This window comes from Rhinolophus hipposideros (genome assembly GCF_964194185.1).
Source record: "Rhinolophus hipposideros genome assembly, chromosome: 22".
Taxonomy (NCBI): Eukaryota; Metazoa; Chordata; class Mammalia; order Chiroptera; family Rhinolophidae; genus Rhinolophus; species Rhinolophus hipposideros.
Window position 1 is genome coordinate 39,268,637 of NC_138068.1, and position 22,839 is coordinate 39,291,475.

The 22,839-nt window shown below is 40.8% G+C and overlaps 1 protein-coding gene across 1 annotated transcript in view; it reads left to right on the forward strand.

The window, feature by feature from the left end:
- Positions 1-6,199: 6,199 nt before the first annotated feature.
- SLC24A3 (solute carrier family 24 member 3) overlaps positions 6,200-22,839 on the forward strand; it is a 525,043-nt gene continuing 508,403 nt past the window's right edge. The window contains exon 1 of the mRNA XM_081033618.1: positions 6,200-6,794. Within this exon, the coding sequence (XP_080889744.1) occupies positions 6,344-6,794 (451 nt within the window). The 5' untranslated portion in view covers positions 6,200-6,343. The remainder of the gene's footprint in view (positions 6,795-22,839) is intronic.

Sequence of the window (22,839 nt, forward strand, 5' to 3'; positions counted from 1 at the left end):
GATCTGGGCCACATTAAAATCAGAAGCCCAGTTTCCTTCTCTAGCCAGCAAAGGCATCCACTTATGTGGCCTGCCCCTTCTCTGCCATCATACTGAGGCTCCTCAGATATAAGCCTCAGTGCGCAGGGCAGCCAGCAGTGAAATACTTGGCAAAATGGCTCCCATAGGAAGCTCTCTGGACCTACCCTTTTGCTCAATCCCATCAAAGTTAACCATGTCAAATCCTTTAATTTAAGTTAACTTGTCTTAACTACTTACACATGGACAGATTTTTAAAAGTTTTCATAAATTAAAAAAAGTAGGACATGCTGGTGTCAGAAAAGTAATTCTAAAAATATAAGAGTATAAAAGAAATGAAAGTCCCTTTTACTTCACTGATCCCAACCCCAAATCCTATAATCCCAACTCCAAAAGTAACTATTGTTGACCATCTAAAAAATATATATGTAATAGTGTTTATATATAAGTACATATGTATATATTTACACACATATATATATCGAGAAATGATTTTGCTTAACTTTACAAAAAAGACATGCAATTCATAATGCAGCTTGTTTTTGCCACTTAAGATGAATACCACAGTCTATTAGGACAAGGTTTTGAAATTTAAAAATGATAAAACATTTTACAGGTCTATTTTCTTGATTAAAAAGATGGTATTTCCAAGCCTAATATTTATGTTAACAAATATAAACCTCCAGGGTCCTTCATGGGTTTTCCTGCCATGCTCGGCATCCTGTCTGCCTAAGTTCACGTGGACAAAATTAGTGGGGCTTATATTTTCTTTCTGAATGATTCTGGTAGAATGAACAAATTGTTCAAATTGTGAATACTTAATTTTTGTCCTCTGAAGATTTAAAATTTTAATCTCTCTATTATTTCCATGGCTCTGGATTATTTTTTTATAGGAGTATATTTGTTTTTAAATAGAACTTATATGTTTTTCATGTATATACCGGTATCTGTATATACCTGGAGCTAGATATAGCCACAGATATAGAGGGTGTTTGCATACTCTCTGTCTTTATTTCTTCCAAACACCCAAAAATGTCAATTAAGACGACTGGCAGAACTCATAGACATAGACGATAGTTTAGTGGTTACCAGAGGGTAAGGGGGGTGGGGGTGGGAGATGAGGGTAAAGGGGATCAAATATAAGGTGATGGAAGGAGAACTGACTCTGGGTGGTGAACACACAATGGGATTTATAGAGGATGTAATACAGAATTGTACACCTGAAATCTATGTAACTTTACTAACAGTTGTCACTCCAATAAACTTTATTTAAATAAATAAAGAAAGAAAGAAAAAGAAAAAAAGATCAACAGAAAAGGGTTAGGTAATATTTTTTTCCTTTTTAAATTTGCCTTCCAGGAACCACCAAAAATACATGCAAAGCTGTCCCTTTGTCTAACACAGCAGGTCTCAAACCTCAACACAGAAAATCCATGGGAGCTTGTAAAGAATATAGACTTCCTGGCCTCCTGAATCCTGTTTCTTTAGGATGTGCTTGGTAACAGACATTCCTAACAAGCTCCCTTGTACTTTTCTATGTCCACCAGTGTTTGATTGAAGTGATACTCCATGGCTCTGCCATAGATTGGGTGGTAATCTTTCCTTGTGGTACCTATTCTATTTTCTTTTCATTTAGAAGAAAAATATAAGACTGCACAGGAAATGGGTTGTACTGACTTTTTCCATTAGAAGCTGTCTCAAAATTTTGTGCACACCTTAGAAATTCTTCTATGTTTGTCTTTAAAAGCTGGACCCCCTAACTCTGCCAGTTGACCTCTTGTCCTGCAGTTATCTTTGGGCGTCTCCTTATGCACTGTAATCAGTTTGAAAAGCAACCGATGACTGTTGCAATTGCAGTTTAAGTTCCTTATAAAACTAGTTAATCTAAGAGGTCGTTTTTCTCTGATTCAGAGGCAGTGATTTGGTTATTCTTGGCTTATACTAAACCTGGAAGAGAACTAAAGCATCAGGTGAAAAATAATATACACTTATGCAGCATGAAAAAGAACAAATCCCAGATCTACACACCACTGTGGACAGATCCTACAGAAGCAAGGCTGAGCAAAAGTAGCCTCTGTTTACTTGAAGCTCAAGGACAGGCAACAATGACCTATGGTGAAAGAGATGGGAATGGGGGCTATCTTTGGAGGGTTATTGCCTGGTGGGGGGTTGGCAGGAAATGTTCTAAGTTGTGATCTGGAACCCATGTATGGCGTACACACATACAGAAAGTCATTGTGCTAAACGCTTAAGCTGTATGCACTTTCCTGCATAGATATCATACCTCTATACATTTTTAAAAAGATGATGATGATGGACAACGGTGCATATGACAATGATTCACTAGAAAAAAATCTACAGTTATATCCATATAGTGAGTCAAAATCACCAAACAAATGGAGACAGTTGGGCAAAAAATAAAATTAACAGTTGGAAACCACTATAAAACAAGCAGTTTCTTTTAACTGCAGTTGTAAACTGAACACTTTAGCATGAGCTCCACCTTGCAGATATGGTGCTCTCAATGCCTCATGACATAGAGTGTGGGATCAATACATTCAGAAGAGTGATTATTTTGTATTCTTCGAAATGCTGACTGCTCAGGAAGAGGCTCAAGGAACAGTTTTACTGACTTTTTGATAAAGGCAGCAAACAAGAATGTGTGTGTGTGGAGAGAAATAAGCTTGTTAGGCCTTCCTGGGTGAAGTTGGGGTTTTGTCCAGATCTGAGTGCATGCACAGAGTGACACTGGGGGTGAAGAGCAGCCGGTGAATTTGTTGTTTCCCAAGGCTAGGAAGTGACCAGTGACGGGAGGCCTGGATGTTTAAGTCTTCAGTCACGCACAGAGGGGGGCGCTACATCTGAGGACTGTTCCAGGAACAGTCTATGGAGGAGTTCCTCCCTTTTATTCCCCTATTCACCAACACTTGGCCTTGTTGTGTTCAAAGTTTTTTTAAAATTTTTTTAAATGAACATCTAGTGGTCTTTCCTCTCTTTGATTGGGCCACATATCCCTGTGTTATGGAGAAGCCATGGAGAGGAGGCGGAGCCGTGATCTCACCAAGCAAGTAGCTTCTCTGATTCTTCCTCTCCTCCCTTCCCAGTGGTCTGTCTGACACAACTGACATTGTTTGGTGTTATGGAGACACAATCTTGCTTTGTTGTGGAAACTGCTCTATCAGGACTGGATGTTGTGGGTGAGGGGAGGCTGGAGACCTGGAAATTATGCAGGAGGATCCAGAAGATGCTGGTGTCTAGGCACAGATAAAGCCCCTCTCACCGGCTCATTAAGAGCTGGCCTGGGCTGTGTCAGTGAATGTGGTGATGGGCCTGTACGTCAGCCCCTAAGTCTTTGCACAGAACTGAAACTGGAAACTTTATGGGAGATAAAAACAGGGGGCATGGGTGGTGACCCCAGCACCCAGTCCAGGGTGAGGAGGTGCTGTGTACACACACCTGTCTTATTTCTGAAAGGGTGAAGGCCCAAGCACATCTTGAGATGATATGTCTCTTTCCAACTAAGCAAATTCTCAGACTAATGTATCGGGGCCTGGAATTTTCTCCCTAAGGCTCTCTGCACAAAATGTGAAATCAAAGAGATAAAGAAATGAAAGGCAAAAGTTACCTTAGGATTGATGAAGCTCCCGATGGTGAAAGATAAATAGCACATTAGTTATTCCAGATCCTGCTTCTAACAAAACTCAGTTTCCTAAGAGAGCTTCTGAAGCTTTTCCTTGGAAAAGGAGCCCACTGGGGTATGTCTCCCTTGTGCAATGCTGACATAGGACTTGAAAGCCTGCTCCACTCCCCCTCAACATGCCAGTCGGAGGGAGGGGAGGAGATGGACTTCCTGACCAGAGAAAGCACCTTCCCTCTCCTTCCTGCAGAGGAGCCATCACAGTGTGGGGTGAGGAACCCACCAGGCCATGGTACTGTCAGGTTGGGGACCAGAAGCCTCCAGTTTTCTTCCTTGGGTGGTGGCTGGCTCCCTGGCAGTCTTTGTCTTTGCTGTACTTTGACATAGTACTTCTATCAAAGGAATAGTCAAAAGGAAGCTTGTCAAAGTGAATAGTAAGTAAAAAATCATTTCTATGTGGCACAGGAGCTCTCTCTTGCTTTCTTTTCCTTTCACTCACTGCAGGTGCTGAGAGAATTTTCAGGGAAATGCCAGTTCTTGCTTTCTCCCCCTCCCCCTTCTTGCTCCCTTACTGACATTTCTCCCATACCCGATTACACAATTCCTTGTGCCTGTGGCAATTTTCCCTGAGCTAGTAGTGTTCATTCTCTAACCCAATTAGTTCCAGATTCCCTCTCTCACTTTTATTTTTCCTATTTACACTAGAAAAAGCTATTTGAGTGTCTTTCCTGGTTAGTTGAAAGAGTATTCCGGGCTCCTAAACTTTTGTTTCTTGATCTCTGAATGTTTGATGTAGGTAATGCAACTGGAGAATCACCCCTCCTCCCCACTCCAGCCTGGAGGAACTTTAATAATTTTAAATCCTCCTCAGCACCTGGTAATCAAAGCAAAGGGACAACCACATTACAGAGCATTGTAGGGAAGGGCATTATAGCAAAGGTGCTCTGTGTGTCTGGCAAGATGCCAACCTGAGAACAGAAGTAAATCAATGATATGCCCAGGAAGCAAAGTCTTCCAGTCTTGTTGGATGAAATGGCCCCTCTGTGGAAAGGAAGACACACCTATGAAGGCCTGCTTTGTCCTTTACTCCGACCTTCCTGTCTCCGGATGCTGTGAGTGTCTGTGTGTGTGCGTGTGTGTGTGCGTGTGCGTGTGTGTGTGTGTGTGTGTGTGTGTGTGAGAGAGAGAGAGAGAGAGAGAGAGAGAGAGAGAGAGAGAGAGAGAGAGAGAGAGAGAGCTATCTGGGAGGCTGTGGGCTTGGAGGTTACCCACAGGTGGGAATACACTTAGACACCGCGGATCCTCCTAGACCTAGAAGTGAAGAAACCTGTACAGAGGCTCACTCCTTCCTCCTCACCTCCCTAGACATCTGCAGCTAGATTCCCTGATATGACTGGACTCCATGGAGACAGTCACTCAGACAGACACCTGTTTTCCAGGTGATCATTTTTTGAAGAAGCCGTTGTTTTCAGCCTCACCTCAAAGACATCTTCTCAGGGCTGCATCTGTCAGCCATGCAAGCCAATAGCGCGAGGAAGCCAGGAAGCCTGAGGAGGGAGGGTGGGTGTGCCTTAGATCACTAGGTATCACCTCTAAAAGTGCACCTTCTGCAAGGCTGTGGGCCCAGCCAGGCTCTAGGACAATCAACACCTTTAGTAGGTGAAGGTGGGAGCAGAACTAGAAGCAGGGGAATGGGGGCAGTAGGGCTCTGACCTCAGAGTTAGGGGCAGGCTAATGTTCCCTGTTGAAGACCTGGAGCCCAGGAGCCTCTTCCCAAGATTGGCCAGGGACCCTCAGGCCGCCTCACCCAAGGACAGTGCCAGTTGCTCCCCTTCCCTTAGCCAGAGCATCGAGCTTGGTCCAGAATGATCAGGAAGTAAAGTGCAAGCCTGGGCCAGAGCGGGTAGCCAATACACCCCTAGTGAGCCAAAAGCCTCTGGGGAGTTCGGTTCCAGGTCTCTAGCCTGGCGCGTAGGGCGATCCCCACAAGGGGGCGGAGGAAAACCCAGGAGGCCTTTAGGAGGAGGCGAGACCGGTGGCTGGGCACTCGCAATTAAGGGCGCTCCCGGCGCCCGCTCTCTGGGCAGAGGGTGGGAGGAAGCTGACGAGGCCCTGCGTTTCTCCGAAAGTTTCGGGTGAATCCATCTTCCTGGAGATCCGCCTTTTGGCGGCGTGTTTCCCGAAAGGGGGCCTCGTGCGCCGTCCCCCTCCCCCGGGCACCAAACGATTGAAGACTTGCGCATGGGGCTTCCTCCCCAGCTCAGTCTCCTCCCCACGCGCCCCCTCTGCGCGGTGCTGGCCAGCGTTGGGCTACGTCCCCGCACTGCCCCCCACCCGCGCAGGAGCGGCTGCTCGCGGCAGGCTGCGGGGAGCTGCGCCCTTCGTGCTCCCGCCTTGCTCCGTGCTCCCAGCGCTCTCGGGTCCCGCTCGGGCCCGGTTCCCCGAGCGCGGACCATGAAGTAGGCGGGTGACCCGGCGACGCGCTCCTGCAGCCAGCGAGGCCGGAGCCAGCCCGGGTGGCCTCGCCAGCCGGCGGAGTTGGCCAGCGGCGGGCCCTCCTCCCGCCGGTCCGTCCCCGCTCCTCCTCCTCCTCCTCCTCGGCCGCCGCCGCCCCCGCCTCCCGGCCGCCCCCGCCGCTCCCGCCGCGCCGCCGCCCGAGGCCGAGCGCGGACGCCGAGCGTGGGAGCCATGGCGCGCGAGGAGGAGAGGGACCCTGAGCGCCGGGAGGTGGCGGCGCGGGCCCGAGGCGAGGAGGAGGAGGAGGAGGAGGGGGAGGGGGAGGAGGGACTGAGCGATAGCGACGACGAGGACCCAAACGAGAAGAAGACCAGCAGCGGGGAGGAAGAGGAAAAGGCGGCGGCGGCGGCCGAGCGGGAGCGCAGCGAGGACGCGCGGCTGCCGAGCGCAGGGCTGCCTCCCGCCGCGTTACCCGCCGCGGCGGCTCGCAACCGGAGCGGCCAAAGCTCGCCCGGGCCCCCGCTGGGGCCGCTGCCCTGCCTCCCGAGGATGCCGTCGCCCGAAGAGGAGGACCGCGAGCGTCGCCGGAGTCGCCGGAGGGACCTTCTGCTGAGCCAGCTCTGCTTCCTGGCCTTGGTGGCGCTGCTGGTCTGGTCGCTGTCGAACATGCAAGAGCATAATGGTGAGTGCTCGCTGCCCGCCCCGAGTGGGCGCTGCGGCTCGGGTAGCTGCGTGCTCCCTGCGCTGCGCCCCGGGAGAGCGGCTGGGCCGGCAGGTGGAGGTGCCGGGCACGAGGACTCCCACTGCTCCTCGGAGGGCCCGGGCAAAGGGGGCCCTGAAGGCGACGACCGCGCAGCGAGAAGTGGCTAGCGTGCTGGGGTGCCTGGCTAGCCCTGGGGACCTTTACCTGTGCTTCTTGGCTCTGCCCTTTTCCCTCACAAGCTGGAGGGACTGGTAGTTGTGGTGGTGGGGACTGTTCCCCTAAGCAAGTCCCTCAAGGCCAGTAATACAGTTGTCTTGGTAAGATGTGGTACCTGTGCAGGTAACCACCTGTACACTCTTTGGCTTGAGGGCACGAAGAGGGCTGATTGACTGGTGAACACATAGTTTTCCATGTAGAACAGGCGGCATGAACCAGGTAGAAAGCTCCATACCCACCTTTCCAGAACAGAGGCTAGGAATTTCGGATAGGAAGAAAGTGTTGGCCACCTGGTTAGAGTTTAGGAATGGACTTGTTCCCTTAAACTGACCAGTCACTGGGAAGACTGATCCCCTTTGTGGACTTGAAGTTCTGGAAAAAATGCTTTGGATTGGACTGCCCATCACTCTACACTCTGTTCCGATGGTGCCCTGCAGTGGGTCCATCTGCACACCCACAACTTTTGTTTTATCTTTGTCCTTGGCCTTTTCTTGAACTTTCTTGTGGAGAAATGTGCTCAGAACAGTTGTCCACTGAAAGCAATTTGGATTCTGGGGTGCAGCTGTCTAAAAAACAGAGGAAAAAGACTTGGGAGAATAACTGTTGTAAAATGGTTTTATATCCCGGCCGTTCAAGTGGCATGGTTTCTGGGAAAATAGCCATATAAATGATTGTGAGAAAAAGCAGTTACAAATATATGCTTTGGTGTTAAGAAAGATGTAGTTCTAATGCAAGGTGTTATGAAGTGCAGAATAAAGGCATTTTGATACTGATGGTAAAATATTTTTAAAGGTGCCATCAATTAAAGGGATTTCCCCCAAATTGGTCTTGTGCTTCATGGGGAAAGCAGATGGTCCATCTTGGTTCAGGTCTTAGCAGACCTCTTGACAGACTTCATCATATATGGTAATACGAGAGTCTGGTCTGGTCTTCAGTGGAGCTGTTAAGACTCCACGGCTGTCACCATTGCTCCTGAATCCCAGATCGTCTGTCAATGGGGACAGACATCAGAAAGGGGGCTGTGCCCTGGGTGAGGGAAGCTGAATCTCTATCCCAAGGCAGAGTCAGACCTGTCAATTCTATCAAGAGGGTTTTCATGAACCCCCTTTAAATCTCAATTTCTATGAGTGAGCCAGTCTGTACTTCATGCCACCTTTGGAAAGGGCCATTCCAAGTCCGATGCCGGCCATTTGTCTTGCATGTTGGGGCTCTATGAGTCATAGAGGTCCCACCACTTTCCAGAATATAAAAGATATTTTTCTGGTTGGAGAATGTGACCCATAAAATTAAGTTCCTCAGTGGCAGGGGGCTGCCTGGGCCTGCGGGAACTCTGGGATGTATGGGGAGGGGGTACGGGGAGGGAGTGTCAGACACTCTGCAAACTAGAAACCTGGTGACTAGAATGTCATTTTGAAATGGTTTCCCTAACAGTGACATTTGTGTTCGGGTGCTACTGATTCAGATTTAGTTCCACAGCACAGCCCTTTCCTCCATTCCTTCCGTTGATCTCTTTTCTTCCAACCATTCATATTCTCTTTTTCCCTCTTTTTCCCATAAATGTAGGACTTAAGACGATCCCCACCCTAATAACTGAAGATAACAACAAAGCCAGGTGTTAAGAGGATGGTGTCCAACTTCCATTTATTTCTTCCAAATATCATGCTAGTAGCAATTCTGTATCGAATCACTGTTTCTTCCACTAGATATTGATAATTTCATTATGTGATGCACAGTAATATTTCCCAGCAAGGAACAGGTTTTTCTTTTCTTTTTTTAAAGGAACAGGTTTTTCGAGAAAATTTAAAAGATATTAATGTGTGTGAATCTGCAAATGATATTTGTGCTTGGTGCAGGTTGTTGTTTAGCATCTTTCTGCATTTGAATAGTAACTCTTACCCTGGAAATTTGGGGCTACTCAAGGTCCTTTCAGTATGGACAAGAAGTTCGGAATTTAGCCTTATTTTAAAGATGCTGTGACTTAGGGAGGCTCAGTGATTTGCTTAAGGTCACACAGCAATTGAGGAATTAGAGGAAGAAACCACCAACTTGAGTGTACCTGGCTCTTTGATCCCACCTCTGTTCCCTAGAATTCATGTCACCATGTGGGTGCAGCTTCGTAATATTTATATAACCACATAGAGGATACATTCATAATGATCAAAAGTAATATTTTTATTCACCTTGAAAGAAATACAGTGATTAAGTGTAACTTCTCAGAAACCTCTCTTCTAAAACATATTTATTTTTCTTTTTTCTTTTTTTTTCAATTAAGAGGACAGGTGTTTGTTTGTTTGTTTGTTTTCCAAACCAAAATAGAGTTGTGTGGCAGTTATGTTATATAATGTTGTATAATATTTCTAGTCATATGGAATCTGAAATCCCTTTCTTGACATCTAACCAAACTCAGTATAGATTCTTTTCTGCTGAGATGGAACAGGAGCATTGTTAAATTTAGGTCAGGAAGGGTTAGCTCTAGAATCAAGAAAAATGCTAATTCTCACAACAACAAAAATAATAATAATAAGTGGAACTCGGTGGGCTCTTAAGTGGTGGGCACTGTGCTAAGTACACTTTATAGGTATTGCCTTATTTTATCTGCAAATGCTCTTTGCAGATGCTTGAACCTTCAACAGCAGAGAAGGAAACAGCGTTGGGTGCCCTATTTAGTAGTTGCTGATGAAGATCTCATTTTTTATCTCTGTTTTCAAATCCAATTGAAAATAAGTTGTCAGATTTGCTAATGAGGATTTTTTTTTAATTTTTGAAGTGAGGATAGATTACTTTTGTATGTTTTGAGTGGTTTAATTTTTATTTGAAGTGAGGAAAATAGTGTGGATAAAGCCCAGGGGTTTTGATTCAGGAGTAAACATCCCCTGTAGAAGGTTCCTAGGGAGGTGAATAGTGAGTAAGAAAAATTATACATACATACATACGTACATACATAGCCATGTGTTTTTACTCACACATACACACTTTTAGATACTTTCTGTCCCAGTTATTATTGCTGCACCCTAAAATGTAGTGGTGTAAAACAATTATTTTTTTGTTCATGGATACTTTGGGCCAGGAATTTGGACAAAGCGTAGTGGGGTATGGCTTGTCTCTGCTCCATTATGTCTGGTGCCTCAGCTGGCAAGATTGAAAGGCTAGGTGACTTGACAGCTGGGTCTACAATCATCTGGTGATAGCATCACTCCCATGTCTGGGGTTGGTTGGACCCTCAGCCAGGCTGTTAACCAGAAAACCTATATGTGGCCTGTCTTGGTTTGAACTTCCTCAGATCATGGCAGCTGGGTTATAAGAGATCAAGGTGGAAGTGCCTGGTATTTTTATGTCTTAGCCTCAGAAGTCACATAGAATCACTTTCATCATTTTCTGTTGGTCAAGGCAGTGAGAGATGTCAGCCCAAATTCAAGGAGAAGGAACAGATGTCACCATTTACTAGAGGTGTGTCGGTGCATTGTAAGAAAAGCTCGTGCAATGAAAGATATTGTGGCTGTCTTTGGAAAACCAAGGATTCAAAGGGGTAATAACTTAGGAGTGATTATAAACATTTCCCAAGGTGGTAAATGGAATATATGTATGACATATATAATATATATGCATACGTTATACATAATATATATTATACATTTATGTATACATGTGTGTGGTATGTGTATGTAATTTTTGAAATACCTTCCAATCATGAAAACATTGCTACTCATTTTAACTGGTGTGGTGTCCAGAGGTGGTATTTGAAAAGAGGTGTGTCGTGGAGATTTGAATTGCAGATGTCAATTACAGATCTGAGAGCCCATCTTTAGCTTTGTGGTTTCTTATGCTCAGAGGACCATGACCAAGATCTATCGATCCGTCTCATGGTTTACAGGGAGACCTTGCCAGATTTTCCAGCTTTATCTTCCCTCCCCTTTCCATGCTTCACCAATCTGGCCTTTCTTCTGCTTTTCAGAAGAGCTATACTTCTGGCCTCAGACCTCTAGCACGTGCTGGTCCTACTGTCACCATTATAGCTAATTAATCCTTTGTCCTTCACTTTCTGTCCCAAGATCTTTCTGACAAGACAAGGTCCCCCATTTTGTTCTCTGAGCAGACTCCATTTTCCCTCGTGGCATTTATCACGGTTGGAAATTATGTATTTCTTTCGTTATGATTTGAGTAAGATCTCCTCTTCACCAGATTATAAATCCAGGAGATCAGGGACCCTGTCAACTTCGTTCACCTTTGTGACCTCTGCCACCTAGCCCATAGTAGATGCTCAAAAGACATTTGTTAAGGAAAGAAGTAAAGACATTTGTTAGGTAAAGAAGCTCTTTTGATTTCCAAACTACAGAATTTGTGATAAAAACTAACTGCTGTGTGTTAGGAGCCCACTGGCTGGCACATACTTTGTTTTCATGATTTATAATTCGGAGTCAAATTCAGCAAATTCAATGTTACTCATTTTTCATGGGCTAACACTGTGTTTCAGAAAGGTGAGTGCCTTGCCCAATGTCACTTCATTAAGTGGCAGGATTTGAACCCAAGGCTTCCTGTATCAGAGCTGCATGCTGCTGTCCTCCCTAGCCTGAGCCTAGGAGGACATGAATAGTATATGGGAATCACACCGCCTTTTTCAGTCAACTGGGGAGTAAAGGAGTAACAGAAGGTTGCTTTCATAGAAGTAGTATTTTAGAAACACATTGCTTTCCAACCTTTTCTATTTTCTGCCTAAATATATATAGATGTGTCTCTTTCCTCCTGGCTTTTCTTAGCTGCTCATCAACCCAGATTTTTCTCAGATATTTCCTCTACTTGCAAACCTCCAATCCTTGTGGGAAGATTTTTTTACCCTGGAGGGTTGGCAAAGCCAAAAGAATTGCAAAACCAGCCATTTGCTGAGAATTCCAAGGCCTGGTGGACGTTGGCTGATAGGACAGGATTTTGGGAACTCTATTTTTCTTTAAGAAGATTTCTTTTCCTTGAGTGAAATAATTTTGGGGGGAAATAAGAGTACACAGATTTTTATAATGGAGAAACTGAGGTATGGGAGTTCAGAAACATCCCTGAAGTAACATAACAAATGGGTGATTCTGCCAGGAAGGTAATTCGAGTTTTTCTGGCCTTTTCTTGCCTTCAGTTTCTGTAGAACTTGTTTGGCAGTGATTTTTGTTTATCGTTTGCAGTGGTTTCAAATGTGGTATTATTCTGTAGGATTTAGAATTTGAAGTATTAAGGATTCAAGTGGAGGAAGATTTTGTATGAGTGAAGTGGTGATGGGCACCATCCAGGCAGTTGTAATCATTGAGTCATAGTTTCTCAGACTTGGAGGAGATCTCCCAGACTCTCCCCTATGGCTACAGGTCTTACAGGGTCCACCTTCCATCTCTCCTCATCCTCTTCCGAGTTGGGGTGGTGCCTCTCCTCATTGTTGCAAATCCTGGGGGCTTCCCCATTGCCCATTAGTTTCCACAGCGATTCCCCCACCTTTGTGAATGGCATATTTACGAAACTCTTCAGTGACACCCTTTGAGTGAGTTCCTTCCTGCACCCCACTGATATAAGACACAGGGACCTTTGTTCATTCATTCCATAAACACCTGTGGGTTTTTGCTGGTTGCTGAGGTGATAGCAGAGTCTGAGATGGATACTCAGAATATCGTCCTCATGGTGCTCAGACTTTAGTGGGAAGAGAGACATTGGATGACTAATTTTCAAGCATTATGAGAGACATGAATGAAAAATATACAGGCGTAGAAGAGATGTTGGTGGTCCTGGGACCTGGAAAATAAAAGGAATTTAGGTTGGTAAAGCATGGGGACAAAAAGGCAAACTCATAGAAAAATGGACAAAAGATACAGGAGGCAATTCACAAAGATGCAGTTACAAATGGCCAAGACATAACTAGACATCCTCAGCCTTAATAGTAATAAGGGAAATCTAAATTTTAAAATGATGAAATACCACTTTTCAGTATCAGATTGGCAAAAATGAAAACATGAAAATATCAATGCTCAGGCAAAGGTGCAGGAGACACAGCTTCTCTCATACTTCTCTCATACGTGGGCAAGTTGGTACCCCAAGCACCATGGGAGAGTGCAATAAGATGATCAAGTTTTAGGCAGAGACTCGAAATGAAGCCTTGGCCTTTTAATGAGACTGATATATAGAAAGGGAGAAGGAGGGATTAGAATGGCAATATGTAGATATTTGAGATTTGGATAGAAACTCAGTTTACCTGGACCCATTTGTGACCATGGGGCATGTTGGTCATGGCCCTTTGAACTCTAGAGTTTAGAGATTAGGTGGCACTTCCAGGGAACAGGGGGAAAGGTCTTTGTCATTTCTGGAGCTGTCCAAACCAATACAAGTTGCTTATTTAAATCATGAAATCTATCCATTAGTCCTTGCTTGTCAATCACTATTTCTAGAAGAGGATGAACAAATAAAGCAAGCTCACCAGTGACTTAATTTAGGGAAATTTCACATTTTGCAACTTTTTTTTTTCTCATTTCCCCTTTTGTCCTTCTGCATTATTTGACCTTAATAAGTCATTTATTTTCACTGTAGTGAGCCAATCACTACGTGTGGAGTACAAGAAGTAACAAGCATGAATCTTGAGTAGGACTTTGATGAAAGAACAAAATGGGTGAGGAGGGACATGGGCGACCAGGAGAAAGGGGGTGCCAAAAGTTGACACCAAGAAGTTAATAGCACCATTATTAAGCAAGAATGTGAAACATTCATTTTTGGCCTTTTGACTTTACTGGTAGGACTTCTATGTGGAATATAGTGAACTGTTCAAAGCCAAGATTATAAGCAGTTGTACCTTATAATAAAAATCTGTCAGTAGTATACAGGAGGGTGAAAATTATATCTTTGGTTCGCTCCTTGGGTCTAAATCTTCTCTGCATATTGCAATCACCCTGGGTTAACTTGAAACCTTATTCATGTCTGAGGATTACCCACCAGAGAGTCTGATGTAATGCTCAGGAGTGTAGCCTGGGCATTGGGAATTTTTTAAAGTGAGGCATATGGCTCCAATGTGCAGCCAAGACTGGACACCACTGGGTTAGATCAATGGTCAGTGTTTACCTTATCATGCCATGCATTGGTCTTTGTACCTGAGTTGTGAAATACCGTGGGCTTAATTTTTCAATCTTGAACGTGAATTAATGTTGATCTTAGTTTTCTAAGCCTTTACCACTAATTGAAGCCCAAACTTTCCTGTAGTTGCCTTCATCTCCTCTTCACATATACAATGTCATTAGAAATTCTATCCAGATCACTTTATGAACAAATCATTACCAGATTCTTCGGGCTTGGTCTAGCCTGGAGAGGTTGCTTGTTAAATCTGCTATCCAGCTGTCATCTTGAGCTCTTCCTTCAGCTTCCTCCTGAAAGCTTTTTCCCCCCAGCACTCCGCTCCCTATGTTGAAAGCCCTGTTTCCTGCAACCCATGTATGTGTCTTTCTTGGTTTATTTCTTCATTTGTGGTTTACATTTTGTGGATCACACACCCCAGGTACCTCTTAAGACAGGGGTGTGGAAATAACAAAACAAAGGTTCGTGGGTTTGAAAATATACCCATTTTAACCCCACACTGGGTGTTAAGAAGACAGGCTCCTATATCATCTTTTCTTACTGCTGAATAGTATTCCATTGTGTATATATACCACAACTTCTTTATCCATTCATCTATCGAAGGACATTTTGGGTGTTTCCATGTCTTGGCCACCGTAAACAAAGCTGCAATGAACATTGGAGCACACGTGTCTTTATGTATAAATGTTTTCAAATTTTTTGGGTAGATACCCAGGAGAGGGATTGCTGGGTCATGTGGTAATTCTATTCATAATTTTTTGAGGAACCTCCACACTGCCCTCCATAGCGGCTGCACCAGTCTGCATTCCCACCGTGGATGGATCTTGAGAGTATAATGCTAAGCAAAATAAGTCAGACAGAAAAAGCAGAGAACCCTATGATTTCACTGATATGTGGTATATAAACCAAAAAGAACAAGACAAACAAATGAGAAAGAAAAACTCATAGACACAGACAATAATTTAGTGGTTACCAGAGGGTAAGGAGGGTGGGGGGTGGGAGATGAGGGTAAGGGGGATCAAATATATGGTGATGGAAGGAGAACTGACTCTGGGTGGTGAACACACAATGGGATTTATAGACGATGTAATACAGAATTGTACACCTGAAATCTATGTAATTTCACTAGCAATTGTCATCCCAATAAATTTGAAAAAAAGAAGACAGGCTAAGTCAAGAATTTCAGAACACCTTGTTTTCCCCTCAGAATTTGAAGTCATTGTTCTATTGTCTTCTGGCATCCAGTGTCGCCTCTGAGAAGTTGATGCTATTCTAGTGTGTGTGTGTGTGTGTGTGTGTGTGTGTGTGTGTATGTGTGTATGACATTTGTTTTTTTTCCCTCTAAGGGCATGTAGCTCTTTGTTTTGCTCCATATGTTCAGTCATACCACATTTACCTGAGTGATGTGGTTCCGTTTTCGTGCATTTTCCTGGCTACTTATTTAGTTCTTTTATTCTGGAAGCTATGTCCTTCAGATCTGGGAACTTGTCTTTTATGAGTCTTTCCGTCTTAAGTTTTTTCTTCTCTCTTTCTGGATTGTCTGTTATTTGGATGTTGACTTCCTGGGTTGATCTGATTTTCTTATCTCTTTTCTCCTATTTTTTTTTCTCATCCTTTGGCTCTAACTTTTGTAGTTTTCTTAACTATATCTTCCAGTTCTTATACTGAGCTTATAATTTCTGCTGTCATATTTTTTATTTCCAAGAGCTTCGATTTCCTCTGGAAGTTATTTTTAGTAGCATCCTGTTCCGCTTCAATGATGCAATATCATCTCTTATATCCCTAAGTATATTAATAGTGTCTTTGAATCTTTTTTGTCTGTATGGACTCTGTTTCTCTAAGTAGCTGTTTCTAGTAGTTGTTTCTATTTGCTTTGTTTTGTTTTTCATATTATGTGCGTTCTTCGAATGTCAAGTGATCCTTGGTGTGTATTCATATTTAAGTGATGCCTTTTAAACAATGATTGGAAACTGCAAGGAGGAGGGTCTGTTGATTGTGTGTCTGTAAGGTGATCTGACTGGGCACGTCATTCGGCTGTGGTCCATATCTAGTTTTAGTTCTTTATCAGAGGGTGGTCATATTTCCTAGAGAAGGGTCACCTAGTGTCCTGTATTGAGGGAAAAGACCAGGTTAGTTCTGGGAATCCAGTGGGAGAGGAAGCTGTGGTGAGGGGCAATTGTTTAGCAGTAACACTCTCCCAGACTCAAGACGTTGTCTCAAGGACAACTATGAGTTTGAAAGAGCTGAACAATTAATTTTGATGCATTCCAGGATCATCCCAAGTTATTTAAGTCTTCTTCCCTCCCTTCTACCATTTCTTCCTCCTTTCTCTCTTTTAGCTCATATACACATGAAACTGGTAAGAATTGTTGCCTGCTGAGAGAACTAATGATCAGGGGTGGGGGAAAGCATAGTTTTCACCATATCCTTGTTTTCAATTGAAATTTGTATTGAGGCCGTTGTATATTCACATGCAATTATAAGAACTAATGCAGAGAGATCCCTTGTATGTTTTACCCAGTTGCCTCCAATGGTAATATTTTGCAAAGTCTAGTATATAACCAGGTAGTGAAATTGATGCAATCCACTAACCTTATTCAGATTTCCCCAGTTTCATTTATACATGTGTGCGTGTGTGTGTATGTTAAGTTCTGTACAATTCATTACCAGTGTAGGTTTCCATAACCACTACAGTCAAAATATTGGACAGATCCAACATCAAAAATATCTGTTGCCCATTGATAAACACACACAGCCCACACACCTTTTTGTACAAAAGAAACGGTCAAGTTTAAGTAACTCTTATCACCTATTTCAAAATAAAGTTGATTTAAAAACTATAACTTTTAGAATTAAGAAAAATTCCACCATCAATAATGTTGCTGTACACAAAAGACCGCTTATAAGTTGGGGGTGAGAAATGAGTGTAAGGTCAATCTATATTAGTGAAATTAGGACATGGAGAGTTTTCTCAATCATTGCCATTTTATTGCTTTCAGGTATGGTAACCTGAGCTAAGTGGGAGATAAACGTCACACATGGCTAGTTAGTAATTTCTCTAATGAATATTGTTTCTGTCCTTTGCACAATATTTCTGAATAAATGCTCCATAAAAATAGTTTATTCAAGTCACTTGTTCTTTCAAACAGTTTAGCCATGCTCCCTGCAATATTACTTTTACCATGATTCATTTTGTAGAGTATTAGAAATGGAGGAGATCTTGGGACCATTGTATCTTTTTTTTTTTTTTTTTGTATTTTTATTTTATTTTATTTTATTTTATTTGGGACCATTGTATCTTAACACCTGATTCTATGGCTGAGGAAACTGATGTGAAAGAGAATTTGAATTGGGGCCAGAACCCAGGTTTTCTAACTGTTCTTAATACTTAATACTTAAGGGGAAAAAAAAAAGTAAAAAGTTAAGGTTAGACATATATTTAATGAAGAAAGACTTTTGATGAAATTATTTTAAATTCTGAAACGTTTCTGAAGTGCTGGAATCTTGATGGGAATTATTCGGCATGCAGTGTAGTCACTAAATTGGGAAAATTAGGGAATTTGGGGGTGAGCTACTCCTTGTTGCAAATAAGAGATTTATTTTTTTCAGAATTATTGACTCTTAGGACACTCTTAGCTTGCCTTAGGAGAAAATTAACATTGACTTACTTTTTACCTTGGTAGTCACCTCACATAAGCATGAGAATGATTAGTCATTTTGAAAATGAATGCCCATTAATTTTTCTTGTTAGTACTGTTAGTACTTCACCTGTACTGACTTCTTGATTCTCCACGACATCTGATTATCTCCATTTTACAATCAAAGAAAAATAAGACACAAAGACTTTAAGTAATTTGCTCAAGCTCACAAAATTTCTATGGGACCAAGTAGAATTTGAACTCGGGCTATCTGATTCCAGATCCCATGGGCTTAACTATTACATTGTATCCTCTGATTATATCATGATTTATTTACTTAGGCCTCCATTTGGGATATTTAGGCATTTTCTATGTCCTCACTATGATGAATGTTCTTATACTGAAGTCTTTTATAATGTCTAACAATTTCTTTAGGATGGATTCCTAGAAGTACTGTTTCATTGTCAAAGTCCATGCCCATTGTAAAGACTAACACATATCTTTCCAGGAATCTGAACAAATTAGAGATTCTAACAGCAGTGTTTGAGAGTGCTCAATTCATTGTTCTCTGTCAAAACTGAATAATTATGATTATTTTATATATTTTAAATACAGTTCGATTGCAGAGAGATGGTATCTCATTGCTTTGGTTTGCCTTTCTTCTTTACTAGTGAAGCTGAATGTTTAAAAAAATGTTTATTGGTAATATATATTTCTTTCCTTGTGAGAAAAATTTATTCATGTTTGTTCCCCATTTTTTTAATGGGTTGACAGTATTTTTCTTAATGATTTGTAAGAGCTATATTCTCTATATAAATCTTTTATCTTAGTTCACAAGTTTTGCCAATTTATTTTATTTTATTTTTTGGCACACAGAAGATTTTCATTTTTATCTAGTCAAAACTATATCTCTTTCCCCTTGTATTTTTTCATTATTTTATTCTTAGATCCAAGATCCCAATCACATGTTAATTCCAAATAATCCTGTATATGTTAAATCCGCATAATACCATGTTTGTGGTTTAGTTTTTAAAAATTTAACTCTACCCATTTGGAATTTATTTTAACATAAAATAAAGATTTAATTGAACAGATTAACAGGTTTAACAGTTAAATTGTTCATCGAATCTTTCCTTTACCTGTACATTTATGGTAGCACCTTTATTCCATGTTTATTCTCTTATATATAGAAGAGTGTTTATGACGTCTGTTTTGTTCTACTTATCTATTAATTAATTTTTATAGTTTATTAGCTTGTTAATTATTTGACAGACCAAAACTCCTCTTGTTGGGAAAAAAAAATCTTTTGCTATTATTACTCGTTTATCCTTCCAGATGAACTTTAGAATCTCTGTCAAATTTTGCACAAATGCCTGTGGGTTTTGACAAATCTATAAATAATTTCTGGAAAAACGGGATGTTATCATATTGATTCTTCTCATTCAAATGTGCTTCTTAATGTGATCCAAGTTTTAAAAAAATCAGGATTCATCCATTTATGATTAAAACACTTACTAAAATTGGTATAGAAGGAAAATACCTCAACATAATAAAGGCCATATACGACAAGCCCTCAGCTAATCTCATAATTAATGGTGAAAAGCTGAAGCCCTTTGCTGTACGTTCAGGAACACGACAAGGTTGTCCCCTATCACCTCTGCTTTTCAACATAGTGTTGGAAGTCCTCGCCAGAGCTATCAGGCAAGAGAAAGAAATAAAAGGCATCCAAATTGGGAATGAAGAAGTTAAATTGTCACTCTTTGCAGATGACATGATGCTATATATAGAAAACCCTAAAGACTCCACCAAAAAGCTATTAGAAACAATCAATGAATACAGTAAAGTTGCTGGCTACAAAATCAACGTACAAAAGTCCATTGCTTTCCTATATACCAACAATGAAATCTCAGAAAAAGAGATAGAAAAAACAATTCCTTTTGCAATTGCAGCAAAAAGAATAAAATACCTAGGAATAAACTTAACCAAGGATGTGAAGGATTTATATGCTGAAAACTATAAGACGTTTTTAAAAGAAATTGAAGAAGACACAAAGAAATGGAAAGACATTCCGTGCTCATGGATTGGAAGAATCAACATAGTTAAAATGGCCATATTACCCAAAGCCATATACAGATTTAATGCAATCCCCATTAAAATCCCAATGGCATTTTTTAAAGAAATAGAACAAAAAATCATCAGATTTGTTTAGAACCACAAAAGACCCCGAATAGCCAAAGCAATATTAAAAAAAAAGAACAATACTGGAGGTATCACACTCCCTGATTTTCGCTTGTACTACAGGGCTACAGTAATCAAAACAGCTTGGTATTGGCGGAAAAACAGACACATAGACCAATGGAATAGAATTGAGAATCCAGAAATAAAACCACATAAATATGGACAGATAATTTTTGACAAAGAAGCTAAAAACATACAATGGCGGAAAGACAGCCTCTTCAATAAATGGTGCTGGCAGAATTGGATAGCTACGTGCAAAAGAATGAAACTGGACTGCTATCTGTCACCATGTACCAAAATTAATTCACAATGGATCAAAGACTTAAGGATAAGACCTGACACAATAAACTGCATAGAAGAAAACATAGGTACTAAACTTATGGACCTTGGGTTCAAAGAGCATTTTATGAATTTGACTCCAAAGGCAATGGAAGTAAAAACTAAAATAAACGAATGGGATTATATGAAACTGAAAAGTTTCTGCACAGCAAAAGAAACTATTGACAAAATAATGAGGCAACCAACTGAATGGGAGAAGATTTTTGCAAACAGTTCTTCTGATAAGGGGCTAATATCCAAAATATACAAGGAACTCATGAAACTCAACAACAAAAAAACAAACAACCCAATTGAAAAATGGACAGAGGACCTGAGGAGACATTTCTCCAAAGAGGATATACAAATGGCAAATAGACATATGAAAAAATGCTCAACATCGCTAATCATCAGAGAAATGCAAATGAAAACCACAATGAGATCACCTCACCCCAGTCAGAATAGCTTTCATCAACAAAACAAATAGTAACAAGTGTTGGTGAGGCTGTGGAGAAAAAGGAACTCTCATACACTGTTGGTGGGAATGCAGACTGGTGCAGCCGCTATGGAAGGCAGTGTGGAGGTTCCTCAAGAAATTACGAATAGAATTACCATATGACCCAGCAATCGCTCTCCTGGGTATCTACCCCAAAAATATAAAAGCATTTCTCTATAGAGACACGTGTACTCCAATGTTCATTGCAGCTTTGTTTACGGTGGCCAAGACATGGAAACAACCAAAATGTCCTTCGATAGATGAATGGATAAAGAAGTTGTGGTACATATACACAATGGAATACTATTCGGCATTAAGGAAAGATGATATAGGAGCATTTGTGACAACATGGATGGATCTTGAGAGTATAATGCTAAGTGAAATAAGTCAGACAGAAAAAGCAGAGAACCCTATGATTTCACTAATATGTGGTATATAAACCAAAAAGAACAAGACAAACAAATGAGAAACAAAAACTCATAGACACAGACAATAATTTAGTGGTTACCAGAGGGTAAGGGGGTGGGGGGTGGGTGATGAGGGTAAAGGGGATCAAATATATGGTGATGGAAGGAGAACTGACTCTGGGTGGTGAACACACAATGGGATTTATAGACGATGTAATACAGAATTGTACACCTGAAATCTATGTAAATTTACTAACAATTGTCACCCCAATAAATTTAATTAAAAAAAAATCAGGATTTATGATTATTTCCCTGTCTCTTATGTATTTGTTTGTAAAAGTTAATATTATTCTTTATTGTTGCTATTGTTTCATTCTTTATATAGTCTTAAATATTTCTTCTTTATAATATTTAATTTTACTTATATTTTATTCTTCAGTTTTAAACTAAATAAATAATAATGAAAACAAATTTATATAAAACAGTGCCTTGTATTTTCCAATACTTTGCTAATTTGGGAAATTTTTAAATTCATGCTATAGTTGAATAGTTTCTTTTACTGTTGGCTGTTGGTTAAGTCAGTTACTTTTCATATGCTGTGGAAGTTTCCTTTTATTGCTAGTTTTGTAACTTTCTTTTCTTTTTAATCAGCTGTACATATTGTATGTGGTCAAATCCTTATTAACATTTATTGAAGTGTTTAACGTAATGTAACTAAATATCCATTTTAAGCTGCTCCTGAAGTAAACTCTAGATAGCCATGATATATATTTTTTCTTTCAATATGATGTTGGATTTGATTTGTTTGTAGTTTCCATAGAAATTTTGCTTTTATATTCATGACAGATATTGACATAAAGCTGTTTTACCAGGTTTTGTTGTTAGCATTACACTAACTTTACAAAACAAATTGGTGATTTCCATGCTCTTCTATGCTGTAGAATATTTATGAAGCATAGGAATGATCTATAACTTTAAAATTCGGAAGAACACTTACAGTAGTACTGCCTGGCCTGTAGTCTTCTTGCAGGTAATTTTGGACAAACTTTTCAATTTCTTTCATTGTTACTTTTCTGTGTAATTTGTTTTCCCAGGGAAATGTCAATTTCCTTGAGATTTTCAAAATGAACAAAATTATGCATTGCATTTAAAAATTTTAACTTGTTCTGTAATTGTGATTATGTAACATTACTAGCTTATGTATTTCTTTTATTTCCTTGATTAAATTTGACTGTATTTGGCTTATTTTATTATTTTTGCAAGACCTGTTTCTTGTGTTATCTCTACCAATTTTTCTTTTCCCATTTTCTGAGTCATTAATTACAACTTTACTAGTTCTTTAAAATCTTCTCTTAATTCCTTTGTTTTCTAATATATTGAATTAAGTGCTTTATTTATATATTTTTATTCTTTTTTGCTAATAATACATTTGCCTTTAAGGATAGCTTATGACTCACAAGTTTCACAATGTCATATAGTCATTATTTATTTTTAAAATAGTCTCGTAATTGTAGCTTTATTTTTTTGTATAATTATTTAGAAGAGTGACTTTTAATTTCTAAGTATTCAGGGTGCTTTTATGTGTATATTTTGAAATACCAATTTCTAATTTTCTTCCATTTTGTCCAGAG